At 59.1% G+C, this 26,423-nt stretch overlaps 13 protein-coding genes across 13 annotated transcripts; 5 read left to right on the top strand and 8 right to left on the bottom strand.

Moving 5' to 3' along the window:
• Positions 1-308: 308 nt before the first annotated feature.
• HFD1 (uncharacterized protein) lies at positions 309-2,335 on the bottom strand (the record flags this gene model as incomplete). Its single annotated transcript, XM_060599059.1, has 10 exons — positions 309-583; positions 621-770; positions 813-903; positions 949-1,228; positions 1,263-1,512; positions 1,547-1,682; positions 1,717-1,803; positions 1,859-1,896; positions 1,931-2,207; positions 2,285-2,335. The coding sequence occupies 10 exons, from the start codon at positions 2,333-2,335 to the stop codon at positions 309-311; spliced, it is 1,635 nt and encodes a 544-aa protein (XP_060455790.1).
• Positions 2,336-4,204: 1,869 nt separating this feature from the next.
• On the bottom strand, positions 4,205-5,702 carry CcaverHIS019_0305940 (uncharacterized protein; the record flags this gene model as incomplete). Its single annotated transcript, XM_060599058.1, has 7 exons — positions 4,205-4,492; positions 4,611-4,700; positions 4,733-5,110; positions 5,151-5,289; positions 5,391-5,502; positions 5,535-5,587; positions 5,623-5,702. 7 exons carry the CDS (start codon positions 5,700-5,702, stop codon positions 4,205-4,207), a joined length of 1,140 nt encoding a protein of 379 aa, XP_060455789.1.
• Positions 5,703-6,416: 714 nt separating this feature from the next.
• On the top strand, positions 6,417-7,925 carry FMO1 (uncharacterized protein; the record flags this gene model as incomplete). Its single annotated transcript, XM_060599057.1, has 3 exons — positions 6,417-6,696; positions 6,734-7,603; positions 7,636-7,925. 3 exons carry the CDS (start codon positions 6,417-6,419, stop codon positions 7,923-7,925), a joined length of 1,440 nt encoding a protein of 479 aa, XP_060455788.1.
• A 162-nt stretch (positions 7,926-8,087) lies between these two features.
• On the bottom strand, positions 8,088-10,030 carry CcaverHIS019_0305920 (uncharacterized protein; the record flags this gene model as incomplete). Its single annotated transcript, XM_060599055.1, has 6 exons — positions 8,088-8,592; positions 8,627-9,632; positions 9,667-9,730; positions 9,763-9,813; positions 9,846-9,876; positions 9,909-10,030. The coding sequence occupies 6 exons, from the start codon at positions 10,028-10,030 to the stop codon at positions 8,088-8,090; spliced, it is 1,779 nt and encodes a 592-aa protein (XP_060455787.1).
• Positions 10,031-10,414: 384 nt separating this feature from the next.
• SRP40 (uncharacterized protein) lies at positions 10,415-11,816 on the top strand (the record flags this gene model as incomplete). Its single annotated transcript, XM_060599054.1, has 2 exons — positions 10,415-10,433; positions 10,474-11,816. 2 exons carry the CDS (start codon positions 10,415-10,417, stop codon positions 11,814-11,816), a joined length of 1,362 nt encoding a protein of 453 aa, XP_060455786.1.
• A 344-nt stretch (positions 11,817-12,160) lies between these two features.
• CcaverHIS019_0305900 (uncharacterized protein) lies at positions 12,161-12,718 on the bottom strand (the record flags this gene model as incomplete). The annotated part of the gene is made up of 1 exon (XM_060599053.1): positions 12,161-12,718. One exon carries the CDS (start codon positions 12,716-12,718, stop codon positions 12,161-12,163), a length of 558 nt encoding a protein of 185 aa, XP_060455785.1.
• Positions 12,719-12,994: 276 nt separating this feature from the next.
• CcaverHIS019_0305890 (uncharacterized protein) lies at positions 12,995-13,855 on the bottom strand (the record flags this gene model as incomplete). Its single annotated transcript, XM_060599052.1, has 1 exon — positions 12,995-13,855. The coding sequence occupies one exon, from the start codon at positions 13,853-13,855 to the stop codon at positions 12,995-12,997; it is 861 nt and encodes a 286-aa protein (XP_060455784.1).
• A 433-nt stretch (positions 13,856-14,288) lies between these two features.
• CcaverHIS019_0305880 (uncharacterized protein) lies at positions 14,289-15,290 on the bottom strand (the record flags this gene model as incomplete). Its single annotated transcript, XM_060599051.1, has 2 exons — positions 14,289-15,208; positions 15,245-15,290. The coding sequence occupies 2 exons, from the start codon at positions 15,288-15,290 to the stop codon at positions 14,289-14,291; spliced, it is 966 nt and encodes a 321-aa protein (XP_060455783.1).
• A 1,507-nt stretch (positions 15,291-16,797) lies between these two features.
• CcaverHIS019_0305870 (uncharacterized protein) lies at positions 16,798-17,858 on the top strand (the record flags this gene model as incomplete). Its single annotated transcript, XM_060599050.1, has 3 exons — positions 16,798-17,123; positions 17,171-17,269; positions 17,306-17,858. 3 exons carry the CDS (start codon positions 16,798-16,800, stop codon positions 17,856-17,858), a joined length of 978 nt encoding a protein of 325 aa, XP_060455782.1.
• A 384-nt stretch (positions 17,859-18,242) lies between these two features.
• CcaverHIS019_0305860 (uncharacterized protein) lies at positions 18,243-19,634 on the top strand (the record flags this gene model as incomplete). The annotated part of the gene is made up of 10 exons (XM_060599049.1): positions 18,243-18,479; positions 18,514-18,644; positions 18,687-18,821; positions 18,857-18,991; positions 19,025-19,092; positions 19,123-19,236; positions 19,275-19,315; positions 19,347-19,409; positions 19,445-19,566; positions 19,604-19,634. 10 exons carry the CDS (start codon positions 18,243-18,245, stop codon positions 19,632-19,634), a joined length of 1,077 nt encoding a protein of 358 aa, XP_060455781.1.
• Positions 19,635-19,664: 30 nt separating this feature from the next.
• On the bottom strand, positions 19,665-20,232 carry CcaverHIS019_0305850 (uncharacterized protein; the record flags this gene model as incomplete). Its single annotated transcript, XM_060599048.1, has 4 exons — positions 19,665-19,979; positions 20,011-20,061; positions 20,103-20,179; positions 20,214-20,232. 4 exons carry the CDS (start codon positions 20,230-20,232, stop codon positions 19,665-19,667), a joined length of 462 nt encoding a protein of 153 aa, XP_060455780.1.
• A 213-nt stretch (positions 20,233-20,445) lies between these two features.
• Positions 20,446-21,942, top strand: GCD7 (uncharacterized protein; the record flags this gene model as incomplete). Its single annotated transcript, XM_060599047.1, has 5 exons — positions 20,446-20,457; positions 20,492-20,550; positions 20,584-20,729; positions 20,788-21,832; positions 21,870-21,942. 5 exons carry the CDS (start codon positions 20,446-20,448, stop codon positions 21,940-21,942), a joined length of 1,335 nt encoding a protein of 444 aa, XP_060455779.1.
• A 507-nt stretch (positions 21,943-22,449) lies between these two features.
• On the bottom strand, positions 22,450-26,234 carry GUF1 (uncharacterized protein; the record flags this gene model as incomplete). The annotated part of the gene is made up of 8 exons (XM_060599046.1): positions 22,450-24,182; positions 24,224-24,538; positions 24,574-24,779; positions 24,830-24,911; positions 24,946-25,033; positions 25,071-25,147; positions 25,182-25,667; positions 25,700-26,234. 8 exons carry the CDS (start codon positions 26,232-26,234, stop codon positions 22,450-22,452), a joined length of 3,522 nt encoding a protein of 1,173 aa, XP_060455778.1.
• Between the last annotated feature and the right edge of the window lie 189 nt (positions 26,235-26,423).

The raw sequence follows: 26,423 nt of genomic DNA, 5'->3' as shown, positions 1-26,423 counted from the left end.
CTATCACCTCTCCATATCCATAAGCACCCTCATGCCGGGTTCGCAGGCATGCCTTGTATCTTGTATTGTGTCACTATTATCGCCCCCCCCGTCCCATTCCATTCTTCGTGTTTCGTTTCGGCACGCGTCCGTACAAGGGCCGTCGAAACGCCGTGACACTGGGTCATCATTCCGCGCTGGCCACGGCTGTTTGATGCCTCGCCTGCTATGCATACGTGCCTATGCACGCCACGACAGGGAAAGATTGTAGCATCGGTACACTGTATTACGAGAAGACGAACGAAGGAAATACACAATCAAACGCAAGATTAAACGCCAATCTTGGCTCTAAGGGCCGCAAAGATGCTGGTGATCTTGCGACCGCCAAAGCCGAGCCACGCGCCAATCGCGACGAGAAGCACACCAATGTAAAGGTGGCGGCGGGCACGCGAGCGATCAAGCGAACGCTGCTCGTGCTCGACGCTGATCGGGCGGGGGAACTTGACATTTGCGCCCAAGAACCTGCGCACCATCTTCTTGTTGAAGTTGGGCGCATAGCGCGCCTTCTGGGCCATCTCCAGCCAGAGCGGCATCTCGATGACGGCTGCAGTCAGCTTCAAACTGCATTCAAACCAGCTCACCCTTCTGGTGCGAGAACGCGAGGAAACCGTAGAAGCCGTGGTAGCTACCCCAGCCCGACTCGCCGACACCGCCAAATGGAAGGGTGGTCGCGAGAGGCGTCATGCTGAAGTCGTTCCAGATGGCAGAGCCACTGATCGTCTTGTTGATGACTGCCCGTCAGCTACACAGGCACAGGAACACAGCCAGCTCACCGTCGAGGAAGACCTTGCGGCTGCTCGAGCAGACGTAGAGCGCGAGAGGCGTTGGGCGCGCGTTGACGTACCGGATAGCGGCATCGACGTCCTACGGGTTAGTGCCAGTTGCTCAGGCAACAGCTGCCAGACTTACGTCCACCGGGATAATGGGGATAATGGGGCCAAAGGTCTCTTCGGTAACGAGGGTGGTGGTCTCGCCGTCACCGTTGTGGTTCAGGCGCACAAGGTTGATGCCCATGCGGAGGCGCGACGGGTCGGTCTCACCGCGGTAGACAAGCTTACCCTCCTCGTCGACCGCTTCGATAACCTTGACGAGACGCTCGTAGTCGCGCGAGTTGCGGATACCCGAGGCGAAGTCGAACGAGTCACCGATAAGCGAGCGGTCAGAATTGGGAGGGTAGAACTCGTCGAGGCTTGAGGTAAGCGAGAATCATTCCTCACACGTACGTGTCCTTCATGGCCTTGACGAGCTCGTCAACGCGCTCCTTGGCGCAGAGCACGTAGTCGGGGGCGACGCAGACCTGGCCGGCGTTCAGCTGCTTCATGCTGAGCATGCGGCGCGCAGTGATAGTAATGTCGGCATCCGCCGAGACAATGACGGGACTCTTGCCGCCGAGCTCAAGCGTGGTCGAAGTCAGCGTCTGAGCGGCTGCAGTGGCGACAATCTTGCCGACCTGGCCGGAGCCGGTGTAGAGGACTGACGTCAGCTGGCAACACTTTCCTTTGCTCACTGTGGCCCCAGCGCTTCTGGAGAAGGGCCGTGGCCTGCTCGGGGCCGCCCATGACGAAGCCGTAAGCATCCGGGTCGAGGTACTTGGGGATAAGCTGCGCGAGGAGAGCGGACGAGGCCGGGGAATGCTCAGAGCCCTGATGTAAGCTTCCTATGCGAGGGTCAACTGACCTTGATGATCGCAGGGCAACCGGCCGAGATGGCCGCGATGAGCGGGCAGACGACGAGAAGCACGGGGAAGTTCCAAGCGCCGATGATCTGGGCGTAAGCAGAAGTCCTTTGGTTTTGTCTTTGGGGACGGGGCGCAACGTACCAGCGAGACGCCCTTAGGCTGCTTGACAACACGAGGACCTGTGGTTAGCTGAAGGCGAACAGAAGAGCTCACGAGCAAGCTTGAACGAGCCGGTTGCGTCCTTCGACTTGCTCTCGTCGGCCATCCATTCAGGGAGACGCTTGATGGCAAGGTCGATGTCGCCGATGGCGGGCCAGACCTCGGTGAGCTCGACGTCGAACGGCTTCTTCTGGAGGTCGGCGGCGAGTGCCGCCTGGAAGGCCGGAACATTGTCCTGCAACATGTACGCGAGCTGCTTGAGGTTGTACAGGCGGAACGCGAGCGCGTGCGTCTTGTGGCTCGCAAACGTCGCGGAGAGGCGGTCATAGAGCTAGTGTCAGGGACAAGGAAGATAACAGAGCCGAGGAAGGCAGCCACAACTTGACTGTTCGGATCAGGTAGACGTACCTCATCGATCTCATTGAGAGGGGTGTCAACGTGCTTGACGATGTCTGTCATGTTTGCGGAAGGTTGAGTGAATGTCAGTTATGGAGAGATAGAGATAGAGAATGTGAGAGTGTGAAGAAGGAAGGAGGAAGGATCGGGATGTGATTGATGATATAGTGGTTGAGCGATGGCGTGGTACCTTATGCACTAACGGGAGACAATGTGTCAGGTTACGGGCCAGATATTCAGTACGGCGACCACCAAATCCATTACAAAATGACGACACTGATTAGGATCCAGCTCAATCCCATCTACACTTAAGGTTTTAAGTGACCCGCCCCCGAGCAAACCGGTTGCGATACCCGCAATCACCGCAAGGTAACCTGTTGCTGCAGCCGTGACGCGTAGACACGCCGAGCTAAAGTCCTTTGGGGTCATCGCCGCCGGCCATTGCGCACATGACCAGTCTCAGACGGACTTGATTCAAATATAGCGACTGATATTTGAATCAAGGAACTTGCGATACAAGAGCCTTCGGCGCGGTCAATAGACAGCGTTTCGGCTATCCATTGCCGCTTGTTGTAGTCCATCCTCCGACGCCGTTGATCCATTAGACATCTCTCGGTCTGCCACTGACTATCATCACACCAGAGTGTCCTTGCGCAGACTTTAGTTTGAGCAAAACTGCCATCCAAGTCGGCCAATCTGAAAGGCGTCACGGCATCACGCATCGTTCGAGTTCTGGTTCCTCGAGTTCCGGTTCCTCGAGTTCCGGTTCCTCGAGTTCCTCGCGGGTGCCTCACTGTCGGGTTCTCCACTTGGCCCAAGCGCGGTTGGTTGCAATGGCATTCGCAGGGATCTGCTCAGGGAGAATGCAGGGTGTTACTGGGCCCGGGAAACAAAGTGCAAAAGGTCGCCTGCTTTCGCAGGCTTGCTCGCACGCTGAGTCGAACAGCGGTTAGCTCAGATGAGGGAACTCCACAACGAACTGTGATAACCACCTACACTATACGAGCACTGGAGATTTTGGGTTTTGCGCCAGTTTAATACCCATCCGGCCCCCACCGCCTCAAAATACTCCCTCAGTGCATGCCTCAACGACGGTCATCAGTTGCGTCGCGCCCAGTCTGAGATGTACACAGTTCGGTAAGGTAACTAATGCATTGGACGTTGTGCTAAGCTCATATCTGGAGCGATGCTGGTGCCATGGCTCCCGCAGGAGATCCGCTCACGTGACCAGGAGGAGACTGCGGAACCCGAGCGGCAGAAATTTCGAAGCCTCCGCTGTGACGTTGCTCGCGCGAGCGTCCTCTGACGGGTCGATACAGCTTCAACGGCTCAGGAGTGACAAGGGGATAGCTGGGAAAGGCTAACGGGACATAGGAGATCCAGTTCAAGTAGATTGGATGCATGGCGAGGTTTCCGTCCCCCCACACCGGCACTTCTACTGATCTTCTCCTCCGTCTCCGAAAACAAAACAACCTCGACGCTAAGCCAAAAGTTGAGCTATGCAACTCTAGGTCACGACGGGGGTCGAACCCGCGATCTCCTGATGACGACCGGATTAACAGAATCGTAGTCAGACGCGATGCCATTTCGCCACGCGACCTTTGATGTTGGTCATGTCTCGAGAGAGTATATATACCCCAAACGGCTCAGCTCGGCGTGATTCTCCCTTTCTTCAAGGTCGGTCGCGCAAGTCGTTCGCATAGCCCCATCCCCTCATCCGAGTCGGCGCGTCAGGCTGGTGAACAAAGTAACCCTGTCTCTAACCGCGCACAGGTACATGGCTTGTACGGCTGAAGAGGGTCATGAAGGATGCGTATGGACGGGTGGGATAGCTGAGGGTGGTCAAGTCTACGGATAAAGGTATGTGCGTACGGCGCGGCGCACATAAGAAGGGTCTACAAATAGTAGGCGCGGGCACGCCAAGCGGTGGCGTTACGCCGCGGCAGCCACGAGGACGGGGGAAGTGAAGGCGGGTACAGGGGCGTCGACGGCCCCGCCAACCGTCTCTGCGACACCGCCGCCCTCGGGGACAACAGGGGCGACATGCTTCTCGCCGATGACATCCGAGTTACCGTTGGTGGTAGTCTCGCTGACCTCGACGTCGTTTGGCGACGAGGCGTTCGCTTTGGTGTCGAGGCCATCGAGGTTGGGCATCTGGAGGGGTCCGGGGGCATAGCAGACGGTGCGCATGAGGTCAAGCTGCGCTCGCTGGAACCAAAGCTGCCGTTTCGGATTCCGGTGGGATCGGCAGGGGCAAAGTTGAGGAAAACGGAGGGGCGGGCGGAGAGAGCGAACCGCGTGAGCGAAGATAGTGACGAACGAGGAGACGGGCGCATACATGGGTTGCAGAATAGTACTTCCAGCTGGACCAGGGGAAGATCCAGCCTCCGAGACCGGGGATCGGCAACTTTGCGGGGTCGGCGACGATCTACCGTCAACGCAGCCAGGTAGCGGACTCACCTCGTCGCGGAGCTCAACGAACGCCCCGACCTTATCGGTAAGGATGGCCTTGATACCCCAGGATATGGCGGTACGCATCTCGCTGGGGTCATTGACCGTCCAGACACACACCTCCTTTCCGGCCGCGCGAACGTCGCTGATAAACTGCTGACCCTCGGCGCCAATTAGCATGGCAAAGGCCATGGAGAAGCCCTCGCACACGTCCCAGAAGTATTCGCGAGCGAGGGCCGGCGAGACACCGATGTGGTACCGCCGCAAGAGGCCGAGGTGCTCGTATGCCGGGCGGATGAAGATGGGGTGCCAGAGGCCCAGGATGAGACGTGGCGCCAGCTTGGTCTCCCAGTCGGGGTACAGCTGGATGATGCGCGCCATCTCGGGCTGCGGTGAGCTCACCGTCCGAGGCTCGTATAGTACTTACAAACATGACATTAGGGTCATTCTGCATCTTGCAGTCAATGTTGAGGATTACGTGCTGGTTCTCGGGCTCCATGATGAGCGAGATCAGCTCCTCCAACAGCGGGATGGGCTGCACCGGCTCTTTCTTTGTGCGCACATGCCTGCGGTGAGCGGGGGAGGGGTAGGGGTGGGGGAAGGGAGAGGAGAACGAGTGGCATCAGTGTGACACACGGCGGATGTGAGAGGAGCGCGGCTGACGCACTCGATGGTGCCGTGCCACGGCTGCGAGCGAATGGTGCCAGTCCCATTAGTCGTCCTGTCAAGCGTCGGGTCATGGAACATGAGCACGACGCCATCCGACGTCATGTGCACATCTAGCGTCAGCCCGGTCCCCAATTCTGCCTACCGCTCTCGATACCGACTGCGCCTTCCTTGATGGCCGCGCGGAAGCTAGCCAGCCTGGGGTGTTAGTCCCCGGCGCCAACGTCGCCTACGTGTTCTCGGGGAGGAAGGCCGAGGCGCCGCGGTGGCCCCAGCATTCGATGTCCTTAGGTTCGTAGAATGGGGTAGGCATGGCCGTGCAAAGGAGGGAACGGCCGGGTGGCAAGGAAGGGATGAGGATGAGTTAGTGGTGCAAGTCAAGGTGATTGTTGTGAAAGTGGTCGTGGTGGAGGGCTGTAACGGCATGTGGTGGAGAGCAACTGAGGCCGACGGTGACACGTAAACCAAGGTCCTCAGTTGACTAGAATAGATCTATTGGCTACAAAGCCCAGAAACGGAAACAGGGTGACCAAGGTGCATATGCAACATGGCAGCGGAGAAGCCACAACCCCGATTTATGGCCGGAGGTCCCCCACATGGTGGACCATGGCTCTGTATGCTTGACTCATCTTAGCTCGTACGTTAGGATGTCTGCCTCTGCAAAAGATATGACGAGATGATGGCGCGTCCCAAGCGATCACTAGTGCGATTGCCGCATCAGATCGCGCATTGTAATGAGGAGCCATCAACGGGCAGTTCACGGTTCACGGTTCACGACAGCGACAGCCGGCCATCTCCGACTTTCCCACTCGCAACCTAATGACATGGAGAGGAAGCAGAAGCAGACGATGTCGATGCATCTGATGTACATGAGACGGATTCGACAAGACATCGTTGACTGACAGTACATTTACTGATGCGTAGAGTGAAGTAGCAGAATCCACGGAAGTAGCCGAGTCATGTTGAGCAAATCGGCCCCCTTATCACATTACCGGCCCACTTTGTCATCTTACATTGTTCAATCACCATGACCCAAGACCTGGCCCCCGCCATCCCCCTCCCCCCGCTCTTGCGGGTCGCAGTGGTCGGCGCCGGCGGGCCCTCGGGTCTCGTCGCCGTAGCCCAGCTCCTTGCGGCTGGAGTTGAGCCGTCTCTCATCCTGGCATTCGAATCGCGCAACAAGGCCGGCGGGGTATGGAACTTTGATGCCGAGCCAGGACAACAACACGTCCACTGGCGTAAAGACGGTCCGCCAGTGGTCCGTTCTGATGCCGAGCTCGCAGCTGATGGGGCCATTGGACCTTCAGGTATGTCTGAATATATTATGGTGTAAGCTGAGATGAGCCATGTACGACCGCCTGCGCACAAACCTCCCAAACCAGATTATGAACTACCGCTTCTCACCTTTCGCAAAGGACACCCCGGTCTTTCCGACACATCAACAGGTCGCAACGTACCTTCAGGACTACTCTAAGCGACACAATCTTAATGATCTGATTAGGTGGGGCGTCCGCGTTACCAGCGTATACCACACCCCAGGTGGAGGTGAGGCCGACAGGTGGACCGTCCAGACGACGGAAGGAACATATACTGTGTCCCACGTCATCCTCGCTAACGGCCACTATAATGAACCGTACCTCCCCTCTATTCCGGGGCTGGACGCTTTCACGGGCCAAGTGGTACACGCGCGGTGGTGGCGTAACCCGCGCCGCTTCCGGGGCGAGAATGTCGTGGTGGTCGGCTCGCGCGCCTCGGGGAGCGACATTGCGCGTGAACTCGCGCAAGATGATGAGTCGACCGACGTGCCAGACGGAGCCGACGGAGCTGGCGGCAGCGGGAGTAGCGCGCGTACAATCTACCAGAGCGTGAGGGGGTACAAGCCCGGCGACAAGGTGTGGGACGACGCGCTTCCGTGGACGAAACGGATCCACGTCGTCCCCGAGATTGTTGAGATCCAGCCATCTCCCTCCGGAAGTGTTCTCGTCCTCGAGAACGGACAGAGACTCAAAGGGATCAAGGCGATCGTGTTCGCGACCGGATACCTCTTCTCGTATCCCTTTGCCACGAAAGCGCCGTTCGACGAGTATCCACTTACGACGAGCCTCGCCGCAGCCGAGGACGGACTGCCGGCAGCTGGAGGACAGGATATTCTTAACCTCAATAACACGGATACATTCTATGTTCCCGATCCCACGCTAGCACTGATCGGTCTGCGTGAGTCCAAGTACTAAAGAGGCTGACTCCAGATTATCAGGTTAACCCTTTCCCGCTTGGTGAGGCTACGGCACGCCTCATCGCCCGCTCGTTCACCCGGGGCCAAGTACCCCCCCTCCCGCCCCTTTTACGGTTCACCGACCGGCCGGGCGAGGTCAAGATCGGCGCACCGGCCGAGTTCGATAACCAGGACGCCTGGCTGCGCGCGATTGGCGAGGGCGGCGACGAAGGGACGCCAGAGTGCTGGCCACGCAGCTCCGAGGCGACGCGTGAGGCCCGCGTCAATGCGCTTAAGATGCGTAAGGCCGAGCTGGGGTATTAGAGGATCTAGAGATGTCAGGGATGGACTACAGTGAGATGGATTAGTTTCATGCCAAGGAACAGCAGCGGCGAGACATGGGATACATACGTGACACGACCATTAGCCCGACAGACATAGTCTACGCAGAGCCGAAGCTCACACACCCAAGTACCCAGCTCAGACCTACTCGCTCTTTGCATCCTCGTCGCCGCTCTTCTCGGCCCAGTACTCGTCGCTGTTGGCAGATCCGAGCCTCGCGCCCCGCCCGCGGAGGAAAGGCACAACCTCACGCGCCTGCCGAATGCCCTGCTCCCACTCGCGCTCGTACTCGCCCAGCCGATCACTTGGCACCACCGCGGGCTTGAACACCTCGCCGCCGTATCTCTCTGCAAGCCAGAAGCTCGCCTTGAGCTTGGTGTCCTCGCCCTCGAGCTCGAGCAGAGTGCGCCCGAGGTCGCGCGCGGCCTCGATGCGCTGGCGCAGGACATGGCGCACGAGCAGTCGTGACGGCAGGTGCAGGGGACGCTTGTACTTCTCGCGCGGGGTTCCGGGGGGAAGGCCCGCGACGGCTGGTGGGTTGGGAGCGAAGGACGCAACGTCATCCATGAAGCTCTGAATCGACATCTCGACGCCCGGACCGAGCCATACACCCACCAGCACGCGCCAGGCGGCGATCAGGCGCTTCAAGCTATTGTCAGTGACGACTGCGGCGGCTAACTCACCCGTTGTAGTTCTGGTCGATTAAGGCGGCGTGGTACTTGTTCAGGAGCCAGACTGCACCGGCGGCCATGGGGAACGCCAGGGGGATACTCCAGAAGAGCCAGAGGAAGAAGAAGAAGAAGATGGGGTACATGACGATGCTGAGGAAGAGGCCAAGGAAGACCTTCATCTGGGCGCGCGTCTCCTCCTCATCCTCGGCTAGCGAGGCGCCAAACATCCCGATTGCGTAAACGGGAATGTGGAAAAGGAAGGGGATAACGAAGAAGGGGAACTGAGCCGAGCTCACGATCGTGTCCTTGATTAGGATCGCGAGTGTTCGCAGGCGTCCCGGCACTGGGACGGGCAGCGCGGGGTCGAGATCCTTGGGAAGAGGAAGGTCAGTGAGCGCCGCGTTCGATAACCGCGCGGAGAAGAGGAGCTGGTGGTACCGCACCAGTGTGGCCTTGAGGCGGTCAATGCGGTCGTCGTCGGTCGCAAAAAGGTCAACGAGGGTCTGCGCGACGTCCGCATAGTCTGCAAGCGCGAGATTGTCCTCCTTGCGCCACAGGAGCTCGGTCGCCATCTTGGCAGCGTACATCGTGTCCCAGTCGGGGGCGTTGACAGTCATCTTGTGCATCTCGACCTCCATGCGCTTCGTGAGCCGCTTGACAGTCGCCTTGCGGAGTGAGTCATCGCCGTTCAAAAAATCGTCTTTGTAGTCGTCCATCGAGATCACGGGACCATACGTGACTGCCAACCGCGAACGGTATTTGGACTTGTTGCAGTACGCGATGCCGACCGGCACGACAACGGCAGGGCGTCCTTCCTTGACGCCCGGGTTGTCCTCGGTACCGCCAAGATAACGGACGTACTCGAGTGCGGCCCACGACGTCCCGTCCTTGAGGGGGATCAGATGAGGCTCGGTATGCGAGGTGCCTTCGGGGAAGACACCGATGCACTCGCCCTGTGCAAAGGCCTCGAATGTACCGCGGAACAGCTGCTGGTTGTTCTTATTCTTCCGGTCGACGGCTGTTGTCAGCTGAATCTTGATATGTAGATTCACGAATGTTGCCCGCGTTCGTCAGGAGCACCTTCATGAACGGATTCTTGAACAGCGAGTCCTTGACCTGGAGTCAGCGAGGCGACGCGTCTTGCTCACCCAGTAGTGAAGAAGGTGGCGATGGGGGATGGTATTGCTCAGCACCGCGGGCTGGGGTCAGCTAGAAAGTCAGTTGCACATACATCAATGGCCATGTTCGTGTGCGTGCACGCGCTGGAGTCAGTTCCATCACGCGAGCAACGTACAAGATGATCGGTCCCTCGACGGGTACATTCTCTGAGCCGTACACCTCAATCTTGCGGAAGAAGGAGGTGATAGCGCTGCCGGCGAGATGAACGAGGGGCTCATGTGTGAAGCCAAACGTCATGGTTGCTGGTTGCGAGTGGCGGGGTATAGATGGATATTAAGAAGTGTTGTTGAGTTTAGGTAGCGATGGCCATTGCGTTCTTTGATCGAGTAAGGAGGTTTGCCTCCACTTGACGGCCTTCCTTGCTCCTTGCTGCTGCTACCCTGACCCACGCACATTCAACTCTCCCATGGGTAACGCCAATCTCAATCTCGGCTCATCTCTTCCCCGGCCACGTGGTAAACCCATCACAGCTCACCTCCCGCATAAAATAACAACTATTACTTGAGAATAATAAATTTCAGATCCGTCTTTGGTAATGAGCCCCGCGGTTGTTGGTGGAGGGGGGGTTAATGTCAACGCACCAGTGAATTTTGAGTACACACTTTGTATTCCAAACCAACAATGGCACAGGACACCAAAGGTACCCTCCAACGCTCATCGCTGGCAACCACTGACTCCAGCCCTCGACGCCGCGATCCTCGCGTACCTCGCCGCCCGCGGCCTCACCCGCTCCACCAAGGCGTTCGAGAAGGAGACGGCCGCCTCGGCCGGCGGCGACAAGGATGCCCTAGAGACCGCTTGGGCGGCCGTCAGCAAGGCGACTGCTGCGGCTGTGACCGCTGCTGCGGCCATTGATGTCGAGATGGCCTCTGACTCGGACTCGGACTCGGACTCGGACGACAGCGGTAGCGAAAGCGACAGCGAGAGCTCGGACTCGGACTCTGACTCGGACAGTGACTCGGACGACGAGACGAGCAGCGAGGGCACCGTGGAGGCCGTGGTTGCTATGGCTGCCTCGATCCGTGAGAGCGCCATCGCTGCCGCCGTCGCTGCCGCCGCTGCGGTCCCTCTGCCCGAGTCTGGCTCGTCCAGCTCAGGCTCGAGCTCGAGCTCGAGCTCGTCTGACTCTGGCTCTGACTCGGACTCAGACTCGGACTCGGGTTCGTCGTCGTCGAGCTCTTCCAGCTCGGACGACGAGGATGACAAGCCCGCCGTCAAGGTCATCGAGGTCGTGGTCAAGCCCGAGTCGTCTAGCGGCAGCTCGACCCTCAAGGAGGGCAAGAGCAGCTCTTCCGACAGTGACAGCGACAGTGGCGACGAGAGCGACTCTTCATCGTCTTCTTCGTCGTCTTCGAGCTCGTCCTCGTCCTCGTCCTCGTCGTCTTCCTCATCGAGCTCCTCGTCGTCTTCTTCCTCGTCGTCTTCCTCGAGCTCTTCGTCCAGCTCTTCGTCCAGCTCGTCGTCCAGCTCTTCATCCAGCTCGTCGTCGAGCTCGTCTGGGTCGAGCTCATCCTCGTCGTCTTCTTCCGAGTCGGAGGCCGAGCCCGAGACCAAGCCTGGCCTGGGCGCCAAGCGCCGCCGTTCGCCCTCCTCCTCCCCCGCCTCCTCGGACGACAACAAGAAGCGCAAGGTCGACACCCCCTCCACGAACGCTCCCACCTCATCGGACTCTTCTAGGGCCGTGGTTGCCCCAGCGGACGAGTGGACGCCGTCGAACTCGTTCCCTCCTTCGGGCACGTCGACCCCCAACGGACCCAAGGGCAAGGGGCGGCCGCAGAACGCGCGCTTCGAGCGCATCAAGTCGAACAACGTCAGCTTCCATGACCAGCGGCTGATGGACAACTCGTTTGACGCGCACATCCGTAACGGCGCCTCGAACAATGACTTTGGAGCGCGCGCGTCCCGCGACCTCATCGTTACTCGTGGGGCCGGGTTCCGGAAGGAGAAGAACAAGAAGAAGCGCGGGAGCTACGCCGGCGGAGAGATTACGCTCGCCACAAACTCGATCAAGTTTGACGACTAAGCGTAAAGAGTTTTGTATCCACCACCTCACGCGCCAAGGTGTGCGCACTGCTGTGCTGCTGCAATTCATGTAGCTGCAGCTCATACCCGTCCGGTTATTTGTAGTATGCATAGATCCTATACAGAGCCCGAGAGGCTATTGGGCTTGATGCGTGATGGGTGCCGAGTGAAGTGTTTTAATGGGCCGTGAGGAGACGGGGATGCTCTGATGGAGCCAAGAGTGCTATGAGATTTGCGTTGGCCGGCGAGTAGCCTGCCACCGACCCCCATGGACGGGAATTATGGCGGCTGGCCGTCGCCCAGCTGGTGTCCTGTGATAGGCACGGAAGAGACGATGAGCGTTACTTATACGACGGGGCGCAAGCTCCCCATCGCCGCGCCGAGGAAACAGGCCCAAGCCGGCAAGTCGAGCAGGATCGCACGGACAAACACTGCCCTCCTCCATCGCCAAGCTGCGTTGGCTCGTGCGTAATCGTTCGGCGCCGAGACGAGATCACGCACAACCCTCTGGAGGTAAGGTTGGATTGCGAGATGTGCGGCGGTGAGAGCGAGGCCTGCCAGATATAGAGTTGAGGGGGAACGCCAGTCGATCGACCACGAGGCGGCCGAGGCCACCACGGAAGCACCGCCCAAGGCAGCTGGGTTTGCTAGGGCAACTGGGACGGTTGGCGACGAGTGTATCAAGTTCATCGCGGCCCCGACGACGGCTGCGAGGCCAGTCGTATTCGCCTCGTATAAGGAAAAGAGAGCTGCTAGAGGGGATGCGCGCGATTTGGGGGAGGGCGCTGGGGCAAAGTCTAGGAAGAGGGTGTGGTCGATGTTGGCCCAGACTGTACATGTTGCTGCTAGGAGCGGGGACATGCGGAGGAGGGTTGAGGGGTCGAAGATTGTGCGGGACGCCATGGTGGTGGGGTAGCGGGCGGGCCCGCAGAGATAGAAGAGGAAGAGTGGGTCTTTGGGGACAATGAGAGATGGTGGATACCAAGTTATGTTATGCGATGTGATGCGAGGTCAAAGGATGGTGATCTCAAGATGTTGTGCGTCAGTAAAAGGATCGCCGCCATATGATGGGCTGGTCGGAATGTCCGTGCCTGAAATCGTCAGAGGGGGCCGGCACTGCCTCTTCTTCCTTCTTTTCTCTCTCTCCCTCTCTCTCTCTCTAGCCATATGCATACACAACTACTGCCCAAACTCGAGTTTGAAATGCGCCGCCATACGATCCTTGACCCGCTGGTCCTCTTCTGGGTCATGCTCATAAATCCCGCGTCCCGTCTTTGAGCCCAGATCGCCGCGCCTCACCGCCTCCTCTATAGCCTGGGGAGTAGTCCTGTCGGCCGCGAGAAGGGGAAACAGCTGTCCCGTCACAGCTTTCCAAATATCCATTCCCCCAAGGTCGGTGACCATCATGGGTCCCGCCGCGGCCCACCGGCTCCCGAGGCCTGCGCGGACGACTAGATCGATATCTTGGGGGGAAGCAACTCCTTCCGCGGCCAGAGCGTAGGCTTCACGATAGAGGGCAGCTTGGAGGCGGTTGGCGACGAATCCGGGTACAGCGCGGTTCAGGACGACCGGAAGCTTGCCCGCCCTCTCCATTACCTCCTTTAGCTTCTGAAGAGTCTCGGGGGAAGTTTGGGGGGCCGGCACGATTTCGACTAATGGTACAACAGCGGCGGGGTTGAAGAAGTGTGCGATGGCAAATCGGGAGGCTGGTTCGAGGGCGGCGGCGAGCTGCTCGGCCGGAAGACTGGACGTGTTGCTCGCTACTATACAGGTTGCGTTGAGGGCCGAGATGCGGCGATACACCTCCTGCTTGATCGCCAGGTCCTCTGCGATTGCTTCGAGTACCAGGTCCGCTCCGACTACCGCTTCGTTTAGGTGAGTTGTAGTGCGGATACGCGCGTCGAGCTTGGCGAGGGCGTCAGGACGCACGTCCCATGACACGACGGTGTGTCCTGCATCGGCGACGACTTGGGCCATTCCCGCGCCCATCTGGCCCGCGCCGAGGACTGCGATGCGCAGTGGGTTCGGGTCCGTTGGCATCTGGTTACCTAGGAGATGGAGAACTGGTTGGTAGCTTGGAATGGGCGAGTGGATGGTTTGTGCCAGTCTGTGGTCATGCAAGCGGAAGGATGCGGTGGTCGTCATTTCAGGCACGCCGGTGTAATCGGATGTGGAGGTCGAGGCACGGTGGGCAACTTGTTGGCTGCGACCAGAACGGAGGTCAAGAGTTAGCAACCACCAGCGCGGTTCTGCTGTTAGCTGTAAGCGGTGCTGATATCGCCAGCTGGTTCGCAGTCAGCAATCAGTAGCTCAGCCACAGGCCCACCCTCTCAGTAGTTGACAACATTGCATACATGCCTAGAGCGCCTCAACCGCACACTACCGTGTCTAGCCTGGGAACCCGTCGAGATGAAAGAGAGAATTTGGTTGACTTCCGATGATCCGATAATCTATACCGCGTCCCCCGCGGATTTTAGAGCTTGGCCTTGGACTTCCGCGTGACGGTCGCCTCGATGAAGCCCGATGGGTCGGCAACAGGGTGGAAGACCTCGGCGCCGCCCTCGTAGCCGAGACCGTTCTCGAGGCCAAAGGCCGTGAGGTTGATGGGGATAAAGTGCTTGTTGGGGAGCGAGTACGAGATGGACTCGATGACGGGGCAGTGCTTCAGGATGAGCTGCTGGGTGTTGTACATGGTAGCCTGGACCGAGGCCGACTCGTCGGTAGCAAAGACCTCGAGCGTGTCACGGCGGACAATCTCGGCGACCTTGGGGAGGTTGAGGGCCTTGCCGATCGCGCCAATGTTGTCGATTGTGAGCGGAATCTTCGGGAGGGGAACAGTGTACCAGCAGTCGACGTCGGTTGAGAATATGCGGTCCTTGACTGCGACGAGAGTGGTGTACTCGTCAGTCCAGAAGTCCTCAAACGAAGAGCCCGAGGTCTTGGCGACCGAGAGGTCCCGGAGACCACACTGGAGGTTGGCCTTGAGGTTCTTCTTGTCTGCCGCATCGACAAAGCACGACACCTGCTGCTTCTCCTCGCCATCGCGGACGAACGACCACTTGTGGGGCTTGCCCTCGACAGGGATACGGGTCCACTTGTGGGTGGTGAGGTCGACGTAGGCCTTGTTGATATGGTCGTAGCGAGTCGCAAAGTGGGTGGCAATGTGGAGCGCGAACATGCCGGGGTCGAGGACGTGGGGCGAGGTCTTGGCAAGGACATTGACAGTGTTCTTGACAGTGTCGGTGGGGACGACACATTTGTTGTCGGCCTTGGTGTACGAGCTCTCAATGTCACCGTCGATAAGGGCACGAACGGTGTACTCGATAAACGAGTGGCGCTCCTGGCCGTAGATGTTCTCGCGGACAACGCGGGCGACGCGGACGAGGCGCTTGCCTGCAGGTCAGCACAAGTCGGAGAGTGAGAGCATACCGTAGCGGTGAGCGGAGACGTAACCGGGCTCGTTGGAGGGCGACATTGCTGTTGAAGTGTTTAGGTTGGAGAGGAGTAGAGGTGATGGCTAGAGGGAGACGAAGAGACCGAGGAGTGGTTGGTTGTGAGAGTGGTGACGAGAGTTTCCGCGCTACGTATTTATGTGAATCACTCTTTCTCTGGTGATGGGAGCGGTGAGACGTCGGTGGGGTGAGGAACAGAAGGCACACAGGGTGGGCAAGCGTGGAGGAACCGCGGTATAGACGGTAACTTGGGCGTTATCAGGTGACCCCCCTGTGGCCCGCCTCGTCTTTCTAGCCAGTCTCTTTGTTCGAGTTCCAAACCGGCAACACCGGGATAGAAATGACATAGAATCGACCATAATGACATAGAGTCGTCGAGTAATGACATAGAATAGAGAAACATGACATAGAATGAGGCGACGATTTGCAATTGCCCATGCTGTTGATAGCCCTTATCCAGATGTTCCAACAGTCGGAATGGTGCAAGGGCTCTCGCTCACCATACGCAGTCCCGATATCATCGGGCTTGATTGTTGACCTCCGATGTCATCGCATTTACTTGGTCCGGTTGAGCCGCAACTTGTCGTGCCTGGGTTGGCGGCGGGGTCAAATCAGAGCTGGCCGGTCTCGACCTTGCTGCGACTCCTGCGACGCCGGCGGAATGCCTCTGGCGACGTCGACTTGGGACTAACAGGCCTAGGCAACAACCCAGAGCGCGCTAAAGTCTCCTCGGCCTCGGCCAACATGTATGGCCATCATGGGACAACGTGATGTGCGATAGGCAGAAGGACCCCAAGCTGCAGTGCCAACCATGATCCTGATTGTGCCTGGTTCTGGAATGCTCAGTGATGGACATAAGATGTTGGCTCAGTCTGTGCACTCATGAACGCATTATCTCTCGCCCATCACCCCGATCCCGGAAAACCACGGGCCTGCCGACGCCGAATAGAGCTCCAGGCTTCTAGCGAGCCTTGGGTGGCTTAAGGCTGCCGATGCAGCCGAGCAAAGTCGCCAAGCGTATCGACATGTCGGCCTGTACTGTAGGCCGTCCTCATTGTCAGTTGCTGGCCGATCGTCGCCGGACGTCAAAAGCGGTGAGACGCCTGCTGAGATATACCAGAAACACGCATTTGTCGTGTCGCGTGGCGCTGCGTGTGCAGGCTGACTGCTGACTGGTTGATGCAACGCGTCAGAAGCGGCGGTTGACACTCCACCTCCACAGTCTGCTTGTCAAGGCGGAGATCGATCACATCTCCGAGGGTTGAATACCCGACCTCCGACTTGAACTCCCACGTGTTTGCACGTGAGAGATAGAGCCGAGACCCTGAGATTATTGTAGAGTTGGCGAGGTTGGCAGGTGGATCCGCGGGTTCATTTACAACCGGTTTAGGCATATCCTATTTGGCTTTAGGTAAAGTCACTCTCAAGCCTCTCACAGCCCTCTGCTACCATCGCCAACGCCTCCCTGCTTTTCCTTGGACTCCAACTTTGACCGTCTCGACTTCTCCGTCTTCTCTCCATCACACCAAAATGCTCGCCGCTATCGCCCGCCCTGCCCTCCGCTCTCGCACCGCCTACGGCGCTGCCGTTGGCGTTCAGCGCCTCATGTCCACCAAGACCGACGGCATCAACACCATCACCATCTTTGGTGCTGGTCTCATGGGCGCCGGCATTGCCCAGGTCTCGGCCCAGGCTGGCCTCAAGGTCATCCTCACCGACGTCACTGACAAGGCCCTCGAGAACGGCCTGAACATTATCAACAAGTCGGTCGCCCGTGTTGGCAAGAAGCAGCAGCCCGATGACATTGAGGGCTTCACTAAAAAGGTCCTTGCCAACATCACCACCACCACCGACGCGTGAGTCTCGTTTAATGTCTAAAGTGAGAGAGCCAACTGACAGCCAGCGAGCAGGCCGTTTCGTCGACCGACCTCGTGTGCGAGGCCATCATCGAGTCGATCAAGGTCAAGCGCGACCTCTTTGCCTACCTTGACAAGAAGGCTGGGTGAGTACGCCGCCCTTAATTGTAGGCTGACCATAGCGCCAACACCATCTTCGCATCCAACACCTCGTCGCTCGGCATCTCCGAGATCGCCGAGAACTGCACCGAGGAGCGCAAGGCCCTCTTCGGCGGTCTCCACTTCTTCAACCCCGTCCCCGCCATGAAGCTCGTCGAGGTCGTCCGCACCGACAAGACCAGCGAGGCCACTTACCAGGCCCTCTTTGACGTGACCAAGCGCATGGGCAAGGTCCCCGTCGCGTGCAAGGACACCCCCGGCTTCATCGTCAACCGCCTCCTCGTTCCCTACCTCCTCGAGGCCGCCCGCATGATTGACCGTGGAGACGCCACCAAGGAGGACATTGACATTGCCATGAAGCTCGGTGCCGGCTACCCCATGGGTCCCTTTGAGCTCCTCGACTACATTGGCCTCGACACCACCCAGTTTATCGCCGACGGCTGGGTCGACAAGGCCAAGGCCGGTGTCCTTCCCGAGGCCCTCGTTGAGCCCACCTCCTCCATCGTCGACCTCGTCAACAAGGGTGAGCTCGGCCGCAAGAGCGGAAAGGGCTTCTACGACTACACAAAGAAGTAATCGGTCGTAGTGGCGTAGTGGAGCAGTAAAACGAGCATAGGACCACCTGGAGCATGCATTGCGTCAGTGTGTCGGTGGAGGCGAGCGAGGTGGTGCCTGGCTGGTGGAGGTGGATAAGTTGGGCGAGTTGGGCGAGTTGGCCCAGTTTAGCATGGAGAGAGACGAGCCGCGGGCTTGCATGGTCTGCATGGTCTGCATCTTGTCTCTTGAGCTTGTCTGTACGAGATGCTTTCACGTTGTCTTTGGTGCACATTGAATTGCGACGCGCCACATCGGCGCCAATCGTGCATAGACGATCCGTAACTTGGAATTCGTCGCGTCGGTGGAGGTTGACTGGACCCGAACAAGTTGACAAGTTGTCACCACCCACCAAACACGCCAACAATGGACCCAGCCCTAGTCGATCTTGACGTCTATCTCGCCGACCCAACATGCGCTGCGGCACAGGCAGAAGCCCAACGCGCGGCCGAGTCATTAATCCTGACGGGTGCGCTGGTCGTCCGCGACTCGCGCGCGCCAAAGGAGGCGAATGACCGCTTCCTCGACCTCTTCGAGGACTACTTTGCACAGCCCGACGATGTACTGCGCACAGACGAACGGCCTGAGCTGGGATACCAAGTCGTAAGCCACAATATGACCTTGCTGACATAGGTAGGGCGTGACCCTCGAGAACACGGAGAAGCCAAAGTGCGGGCGCGATGATGAGTGTTTAGCAGTCATAGCGGCACTCGACCCCGCCGAGCGGCCCCTCGACCTCAGCGGGCACGCGGCTGACCCCAAGTGCCGGTGAGTCATCGCATGGCGCTTGAATATCGCCGCTGATACCAGGTTCTTCCACCGCATGACGGAGAGACCACCGTACGAGTCCAAGTTCCCGTACTCGACCGCGCCGAATGTCGTCCCGGCCGCTATGGAGGGTTGGGAGACGCGCGTCGATGAGTGGGGCACACACATTAAGGAGGCGTGAGCTGTCGCACTGCAAGTATAGCTGACAGTAGCGTCGAGGGTGTGGCGCGCATGGTTGCTGTCGGTCTTGGGCTCGAGGAGCGCACTTTCCTCGATGCGGGCCGGTATGGTTCACACCTACTCGCTCCCACTGCTACTGACCTCGAAAAGTATGGCGAGCTCAACACGTAGGTCTCACGCAGCTGTTGATCTAATCGCAGCATCTTCGCTGGCTTCCACACGGACCTCAACTTCCTCACCATCCACGGACAGTCGCGATACCCCGGATGTAAGGTTGGCCGTGGCACAGCTGACGCAGTAAACATATGGGCGCGCAACACGGGGAAGCGTATTCCTGCTCGGGTGCCTGAGGGCTGCCTGCTCGTACAAGCGGGCAAGCAGTTGGAGTGGCTCAGCGGCGGCCTCATCAAGGGTAGATGGCTGCTGGGCGATACGCGTAGCTAACGGCAGCGGGTTTCCACGAGGTTATCTGTAACGAGGCGACTCTGGCTGTATGTGAGTATGCGAAAATGCTGACTCCAGGCTCTCAAGCGCCGCAAGGCGTCCCACCCCGACCGCCCCCATATCCGTATCTCGTCCACCTTTGTGAGCCAAGGAGATCACGTTACAGCTGACACCAGTTCTGGCACCTCACACCTGACTTTCGCCTCGAGCCGATGCCCGATCTCACGGAGCGCGCCGAGAAGCGCTTCGGCCCACAGAAGGAGTACGGGGCGATGCTCGTCGGCGACCAGGTCCGACAGTGAGCTTGGATTGGTATGTCATCAAGCTGACACCAGGGAGCTGGGCCTCATCGCGCTCATGTCGTAACAGTCGTAGTGTCATGTACCCTACTTGTACCTAATACAATTTCTTGCTGCTCTCCATCTCCTCTAGCTGCGCGACCAGCTCGTCCATCGGGTCAGCCTCCTTCTTTGGGGAAGGCATTGGCGGGGATGCTGCTTTGGGCGCTCCATCGCGGTGCGTGGGCATCAGCATTGCCGCAGGGTTATACCCCGGCGCGACCTTATGCAGCGCAGCCTTCTCACGCTCCTCCTCCTCGACCTCGCGGGCGTGGAGGATGGCGGCGTTGCGCGCGCGCCGCTCGGCAATCGCGACGTGCGGTGGCGGCTGGAGCGAGACGACGTGTTGCTCGAGTGTGAAGGGATAGACAAACTGCTGTCAGCGAGAAAGACTCGAGGCGCACGTAGGCCGTTATGTCCTCTGGAAGGGGGTGAATGTCGGAGGGCAGCTCGACCTGGTGTCAGCTGTTCTCATAGGACATAGGACATAGCTCACTGGTGGTGGGAGCCAAAGGGAAGGCGACTTGATGAGCGGCACCGTCGCTGCCGCCGCGTACTGCTGCGAGATGGGCCCTGGAGAGTTAACGCGCTCGATAGACTAGCCTACCTATTTGTGATGCGGACATGGGAGATGGGCAACAACAACACAAAGTCAGTATGTTGGACAGCAACAATGACGCACCACTCTGGCACCATTAGCCTCAATCTGAATTCCTACTTAATGATTAGCGGGACCAGATCTCAAATCGAGTCACGTCTGCCTGAATGTCTGAATGTCTGACTTGTCTGTGCGATTCTCGAGCGATTCACAAAAGGTCTCCATCAACAACACTACAACAATGGCCGCAGAGGTGAGCTTATCAGTACGGTCAGAGCTGACGGCAGACCAAAGCCGACCCAACTGGGAAACTCGTCGAGGCGCTCGTCGTGCGTCTGCGCCGGAGGTGAGCTCCTCATCCATCAGATGCTGACAGCAGGCAAATCGTCGGTTCGCGCAATGTCGCGCTCGCGACCGCGGCGTTGATGCAGAATGTCGTTCGCAGCATGCGTTTTAGCACAATTGACGAGCTCATCGAGGCGATCCGCAGCATTGGCAAGCTGCTCAACGAGGCCAACCCGAAGGGTATGTGAATGGGCCTTCCCTGGGCTGCTGATAACTCTATCGATGCAGCTGACACTAGAACTCGCTTCGGGAAACATTGTGCGGCGTATCATCAAGCTCATCCGTGAAGAGTACCGCGCAGCTGCGGCTGCGCACCTTTCCCAGCCTCCCTCCGTTCCCGGCACCCCTGGGGCCGCTACGCCAGGCTTTGCAACGCCCCCAAACTACTTCAACTACTCCCCCAGTGGCGGTAGCGTCCCCGGAACGCCTATGCCTCGGCCCGCACCCAATCTGTCCAACTTTGTGGCCATGCGTCACTCGCGCGTGCAGTTTGAGCGCCAGGGCACCCTGCTCGACATTAGTGCGGCCACGAGCAGCCTCTTCGCCACGCCCCCACGCGTTCTCTCGTCCCAGAGCCACAGCCGGCACGAAAGCATGTCGTCCCCAACGCCAGGAGAGGTTAACGAGATGGAAGAGCGCGAGCGCCAACAGTTTGCAAAGCAGGCCGGCAAGCTCAAGCCCATCCTCATTCAGGCGATCGACGAGGTTATTGGCGAGCTCGAGACGACGCATGAGGATGTCGCCCGTGGTGCAAAGGAGCACATTCATTCCGGTGAGGTCATTCTGACGCTCGGCCACTCGCGCACCGTCGAGCATTTCCTCAAGAACGCGTACCGCGAGCGCCAGTTTAGTGTCATCGTGCTTGAGAGCGCACCCAGCTTCCACGGGCAGGCCATGGCCGCCGCCCTCGCCCACCACTCCATCCCCACCCTCCTCGTCCCCGACAGCTCGCTGCACGCCGTCATGCCCCGCGTCACTAAGGTGATCTTTGGCGCCCACAGCGTGTCCGCCAACGGCGGTATGTTTGCCTTGGCAGGATCGCTCGCGTGTACGCTTGCCGCGCGCACTCACGCCAAGCCCGTCGTCGTGGTGACTGGCCAGTTCAAGTTCGCCCCGTCTTGGAACTTGTACCACGAGTACGACACGCTCGACTTTCAGGGCCCGGGACCTGTTATTGGGTATGACCACACGGGTGGTGGCGGCGGATACGAGGGCGTCGAGGTCCCCGACCCTCACTTTGACTATATCCGTCCCGAGCTCGTCAACCTTTACGCGACCAATGAGTGAGCTAGCACTGGTAATATGTGAGGCTGACCACAGTGGCGACCACCCCCCGTCGTACATCTATCGCATCATCAAGGAGGCGTACGACGACGACGACCTCGTGCTGTAGTGTAGAGTTATAGTGCTGTGCTAGTGGCCTAGTGAACGAGATGGGAGCATGTGATCACTGTGGCTGTGACGGTGTTGTGCTTCGTCTGCGTGAAGACGAGCCCTGAAGCCCAAGAGCTGCCTAAAGGCATCAGAACAATCGTGAGCAGAGCTTGGGACGTGTATTGATTCAAGTGGCATATCGACTCTAGACCTGATGTCAGTGGCGCAATTCGAGCCGGATTCCTCTCCAGCCAGCGATAATATCGAGAGATGAGGCTGGTCGGACCGACAAAATGTCCTTTCTCGCAAACGCGCTGCATAAACCCACATAAACCCATGTTCTAGGACCACTCGCAGACTGAGCAAAGAGCTGACGGCATGGTGGGGTTGTACCGTATGGTGATGTACGGTAATGTGGCAACCCCCTAACCCCACGTCACCTCAAACCATGCAATCAACCTGGCTCAGATCGGTCCAGAGCAGTGACATGCCAATATAGTATGCAGGGTATCGATGCAATCTCCATCTACTCCATGTCCAACACGGCGCGGATCTTCTTATGCCGCTTATCCTCATGCCACCCAACCCACCCCTCCTCGTTCCCCGGCCCAAACTTGGACTGCATGGCGCCAAGAGCTGCCCGCACAGCATGGGTGTCAGCGTTAGTGACCCGCCCGAAAGCCAGGAGGGTGCGGTAGACGGCGTTGGCACTTGGGGCGCGGGGGAGTGCTTTTTTAGTCTTGCGCGGCGGAGGTAGGGCGAGGAAAGAGGTGAACAGGTCCTCGAGAGCGGTTTGTGTCCACAAGTTTGCGGGCCGGTAGTTGGAGCCGAATTGACCATGGTCCTCGTCGCCCCATGGGTTGTCAAGGCCGGTCGTGGCGTGGTTGTCGTGCCAGAATGGCAAGGCGGCTGCTGCGTGGCCAGCTGTTCCCTGCCCGATGACGCCGTGGCGCGCAAAGCCGTGGAACATCGCCATGTACTCTGCTACGCCTGGGGCGTGCCCGTCGGCAAACATTCCTCGGAGGACGTTGAGCGCCGCTAACAGGTCGCCGCGGAAGGTGTGCGCCTCAACTAGGATGGCGGAGGTCACGCGGTCTGGCGCCAGTGGGGTCAGGGGCTCTGCTAGGGATTCAGGGAGGCCCCCGTCGCCGAGCGCGCGCGCCACATCGTCTGGAGAACGGGCGGACAGGGCGGCGTGCAGTGCGCTGGCAACGTCCCACCGGTCGCCGCGGATGGCCATCCACAGCGCAGCGTTGATGAGCACGAGCGCGTCTTTGCCCTCGACCTTGGGCAGCGCAAACGCCAGTTCGGACATGGCACCGTCGACGTTCGACATCCCCCCGTAAACCAGGATGCGGCTGAGGTAGGACCACGAGTCCGGCGCGATACCCTCAGAGATCATCTTGCCCCACCAAGCGTTGAGACGCCCTGGCGAGCGAGCCAGCGCACACATGTGCAACATGTGGTTGAAGCACATGCGGTACCCGGTAATGTTGGACTTGGGTGGCGTGGGGTTGAGCGCCATGAACACGCTCTCCGTTCTGCGGAGGGCGCTCTGAGACACGTGCCGCTGCGTGCGGCTACCCGAGACCACAATAGCCAACTCGAGGCCGCGCATCGAGCCTGTCTGTTTCCCCCCCGTCTCGCGGAGGGCATTGATGACGGTTTCGAAGCGCTCGTTGGCCGACCGCATGTTGACCTTGAAGCGGCGGTCGATTGCGTGCATCGTGTGCGCAATCGTACGGAGCTCGCTGGGCGTGAAGGCGTTGGTGGTCGACGCGAGGTACAGGCGAGTAAAGTTGGTGAAGAGGGCTTCGGACGTAATGTCCAGTTGGCCAGACGTTTGGCTCATAATGGTGGAGAGGAGCGCCGAGCGCTGCTCAGGCGAGAGGTCGTGGCGTCCAATGGGGGTAGTCTTCTCGAAACCGAGCGCCAGCTCCGGAGGTGGTAGCGGCACCTCAGGGAGGTGCTCTAGAAAGCTGAGACTCTGGCGTGCGCTGGTCGAGAAGGTCCGCGGACGCGAGGACAGCACGTCAAAGAACGCCGTCTGGGGGATGTCGATGTTGCCTGCCAGGCGCTTGAGACGCTTCTTACCCTCCTTCTGCTTGTTGAGGTGCTTCATCTTCCGCTCGTAGTGACCACCGTACAGGCCGGCGGTGACGTCCTTGCGCATGGCCGAGAGTGACTCACGCGCGACGACCTTGTTTCCCACCGACGCCTGGATCGCGAGCTCGAACAGCTGGCGAGGGAGTACGTCCTCTGCCTGTTAGCTTCGGTGTCCTATCTTCAAAGCTACTCACTGAGCTTCTTGACCCACTGCCGACCAATGAACTGCGCGGCGTCCTTGTGCACGATGAGGGAGAGGGCGTCGACTGGCTTCTGGTTCAGCAGCATGTTGAGCTTGACGAGGTTGGACCGCTCGTATCCGCCCTCCTCGTAGTCGAACGAGGCGAAGCCCGAGCTGGCACTCTTAAGCTCGGAGAAGAAGTCGGTGACAATCTCTGCGAGCGGCAGGCGGTACTTGAGGATCGCGCGATCCGTGTTGTCAAGGAACTTGTACTCCTCCTGGATGCCACGGTACTTTGCGCACAGCTCCATCATCGCACCGACGTATTCTGCAGTCAGCTAACATGTGAAAGACCTCGCTCACCAGTTGGGACGAAGATGGTGGCGTTGACCATGGGCTCCTCGACGTGCGACACCCGCAACCGTGTGTCCGACGTGTCGGGGAAGTCGGTGGGGTTGGATATAAACTCCTCGACCCGCTGCTTGCCGCGCTGGTAGACAACCTTGTACGGTACGGTCGGGGCAGTGATGATGACGTTGGACGAGTACTCGTCCTCGAGGCGCTGGCGGCTGTCGTCAGCGGGGTAGGGGAGGAATAGGTGAGTGAGAGAGTAACTCACAAGACATCCATGTGCAGCGTACCGAGGAAACCGAGACGGAAGCCTTGTCCAAGGGCGGCAGATGACTCGCGCTCGACAGAGACTGGTGTGAGCTTGACGGGATCGTAAGAGCTCACCACTTCGGTCGTTCAGCGTAAGTCGCTCAATTGACTCCTCGAGCTGCGGGAACTCGCCATTGTCCATCGGGAACACGCCAGCGTACACCTGATGTCAGCTTACAACCAGACCACACAAAGCTCACCATCGCCTTCATGGGCTGGAAGCCTGGAAGAGGCTCAGTCGGCTCGTTGGCGAGGCACACAGTGTCTCCGATATGCGCTGCTGTCAGCTCTCAGCATCCTCCGCAGCTCACCCTCTTCAGAGTTCTTCATGTTGACGACGAGGTACCCGACCTGTCCCTCCTTGAGCGCGCCAACCGGCACCTCCTCTGGATTCTGTATCCCGACCTCGAGGACGTCGTACTTCTTCCCGGCTTGGAGGAACCTGACTTTGTCGCCCTTCTTGACCTGGCCCGACTTGATGCGGACGAGGGACACAACCCCGCGGAATCGGTCGTAGAACGTGTCGAACACGAGCGCGCGGAGCTTGTCGTCTCCCTCCCACTTCGGAGCCGGCAATGCGTCAACAATCTGACGGAGCACAGTGTCGACGCCGAGCCCACTCTTGGCGCTGATCCGCATACAGTCTTCGATGGGCAGTCCGAACGTTTGCGCAATCTGCTCGCTCGTCTCCTGCGGCGAAGCATGGCCCAAGTCAACTTTGTTGATGACAGGCAGTAGCTTGAGGTTGGCCTCGACAGCGTGGTGAAACACACTCAGTGTCTGCGCCTGGATTCCCTCTGGTGTAAGCTGCATTACTTCCAAAGCTCACGAGTACAGTCGACGAGCAACAAACCGCCCTCGCACGCCCCTAGCGACCGCGACACCTCGTAGCTAAAGTCTACGTGTCCCGGTGTATCAATAAGATTGATGAGGTAATTGTTCCCGTCCGTGTGCGTGTGTATAATCGATACAGTCTGGGCCTTGACCGTGATCCCGCGCTCGCGCTCGACCTTGAGCTTGTCGAGGAACTGCGCGTCCGCCTCTGGAGGCAGCGTATTCGTCATCTGCAGCAACCGGTCCGCGAGCGTACTCTTCCCGTGGTCGATGTGCGCGATGATACTCAGGTTTCGAATGCGCTCAGGCGGAAACTGGTCCATGTCGATTTTGCGCGACTTGCCATCCGTGCCGGCCAGTACGCGGGCGGTCGACGCGAAGCCGCGTACGGAGACGAGAGAAGGTGGTGGAGTCACTCGGGTGCGAAGAGAAAGAGGTGTCCGTGCCGCCAATAGGCTCACGACCGGGCGCATGGGCAGCGCCCTCCGCGGCGCTTGCAACGCGCGTGTCGCTGCTCGGAGCTGCCTCATGTTGATGAATGGATGGTGTTGTCACTTCCGAGTGGCGGCGATCCGACTTTCATTGAGAAAACGGAGATGTGTCACAGTCCGCAATCCAATCTTCAGCGTCGAATTGCCACCCAACCAAGGCCTCTCTCACCACATCCTCTCAGCGATGGACACTCCTCTCTCAAGGAGGGACTCAAGATACACATAAAG

This window comes from Cutaneotrichosporon cavernicola, assembly GCF_030864355.1.
Source record: "Cutaneotrichosporon cavernicola HIS019 DNA, chromosome: 3".
Taxonomy (NCBI): Eukaryota; Fungi; Basidiomycota; class Tremellomycetes; order Trichosporonales; family Trichosporonaceae; genus Cutaneotrichosporon; species Cutaneotrichosporon cavernicola.
This window is presented reverse-complemented; position numbering and strand designations above follow the sequence as displayed.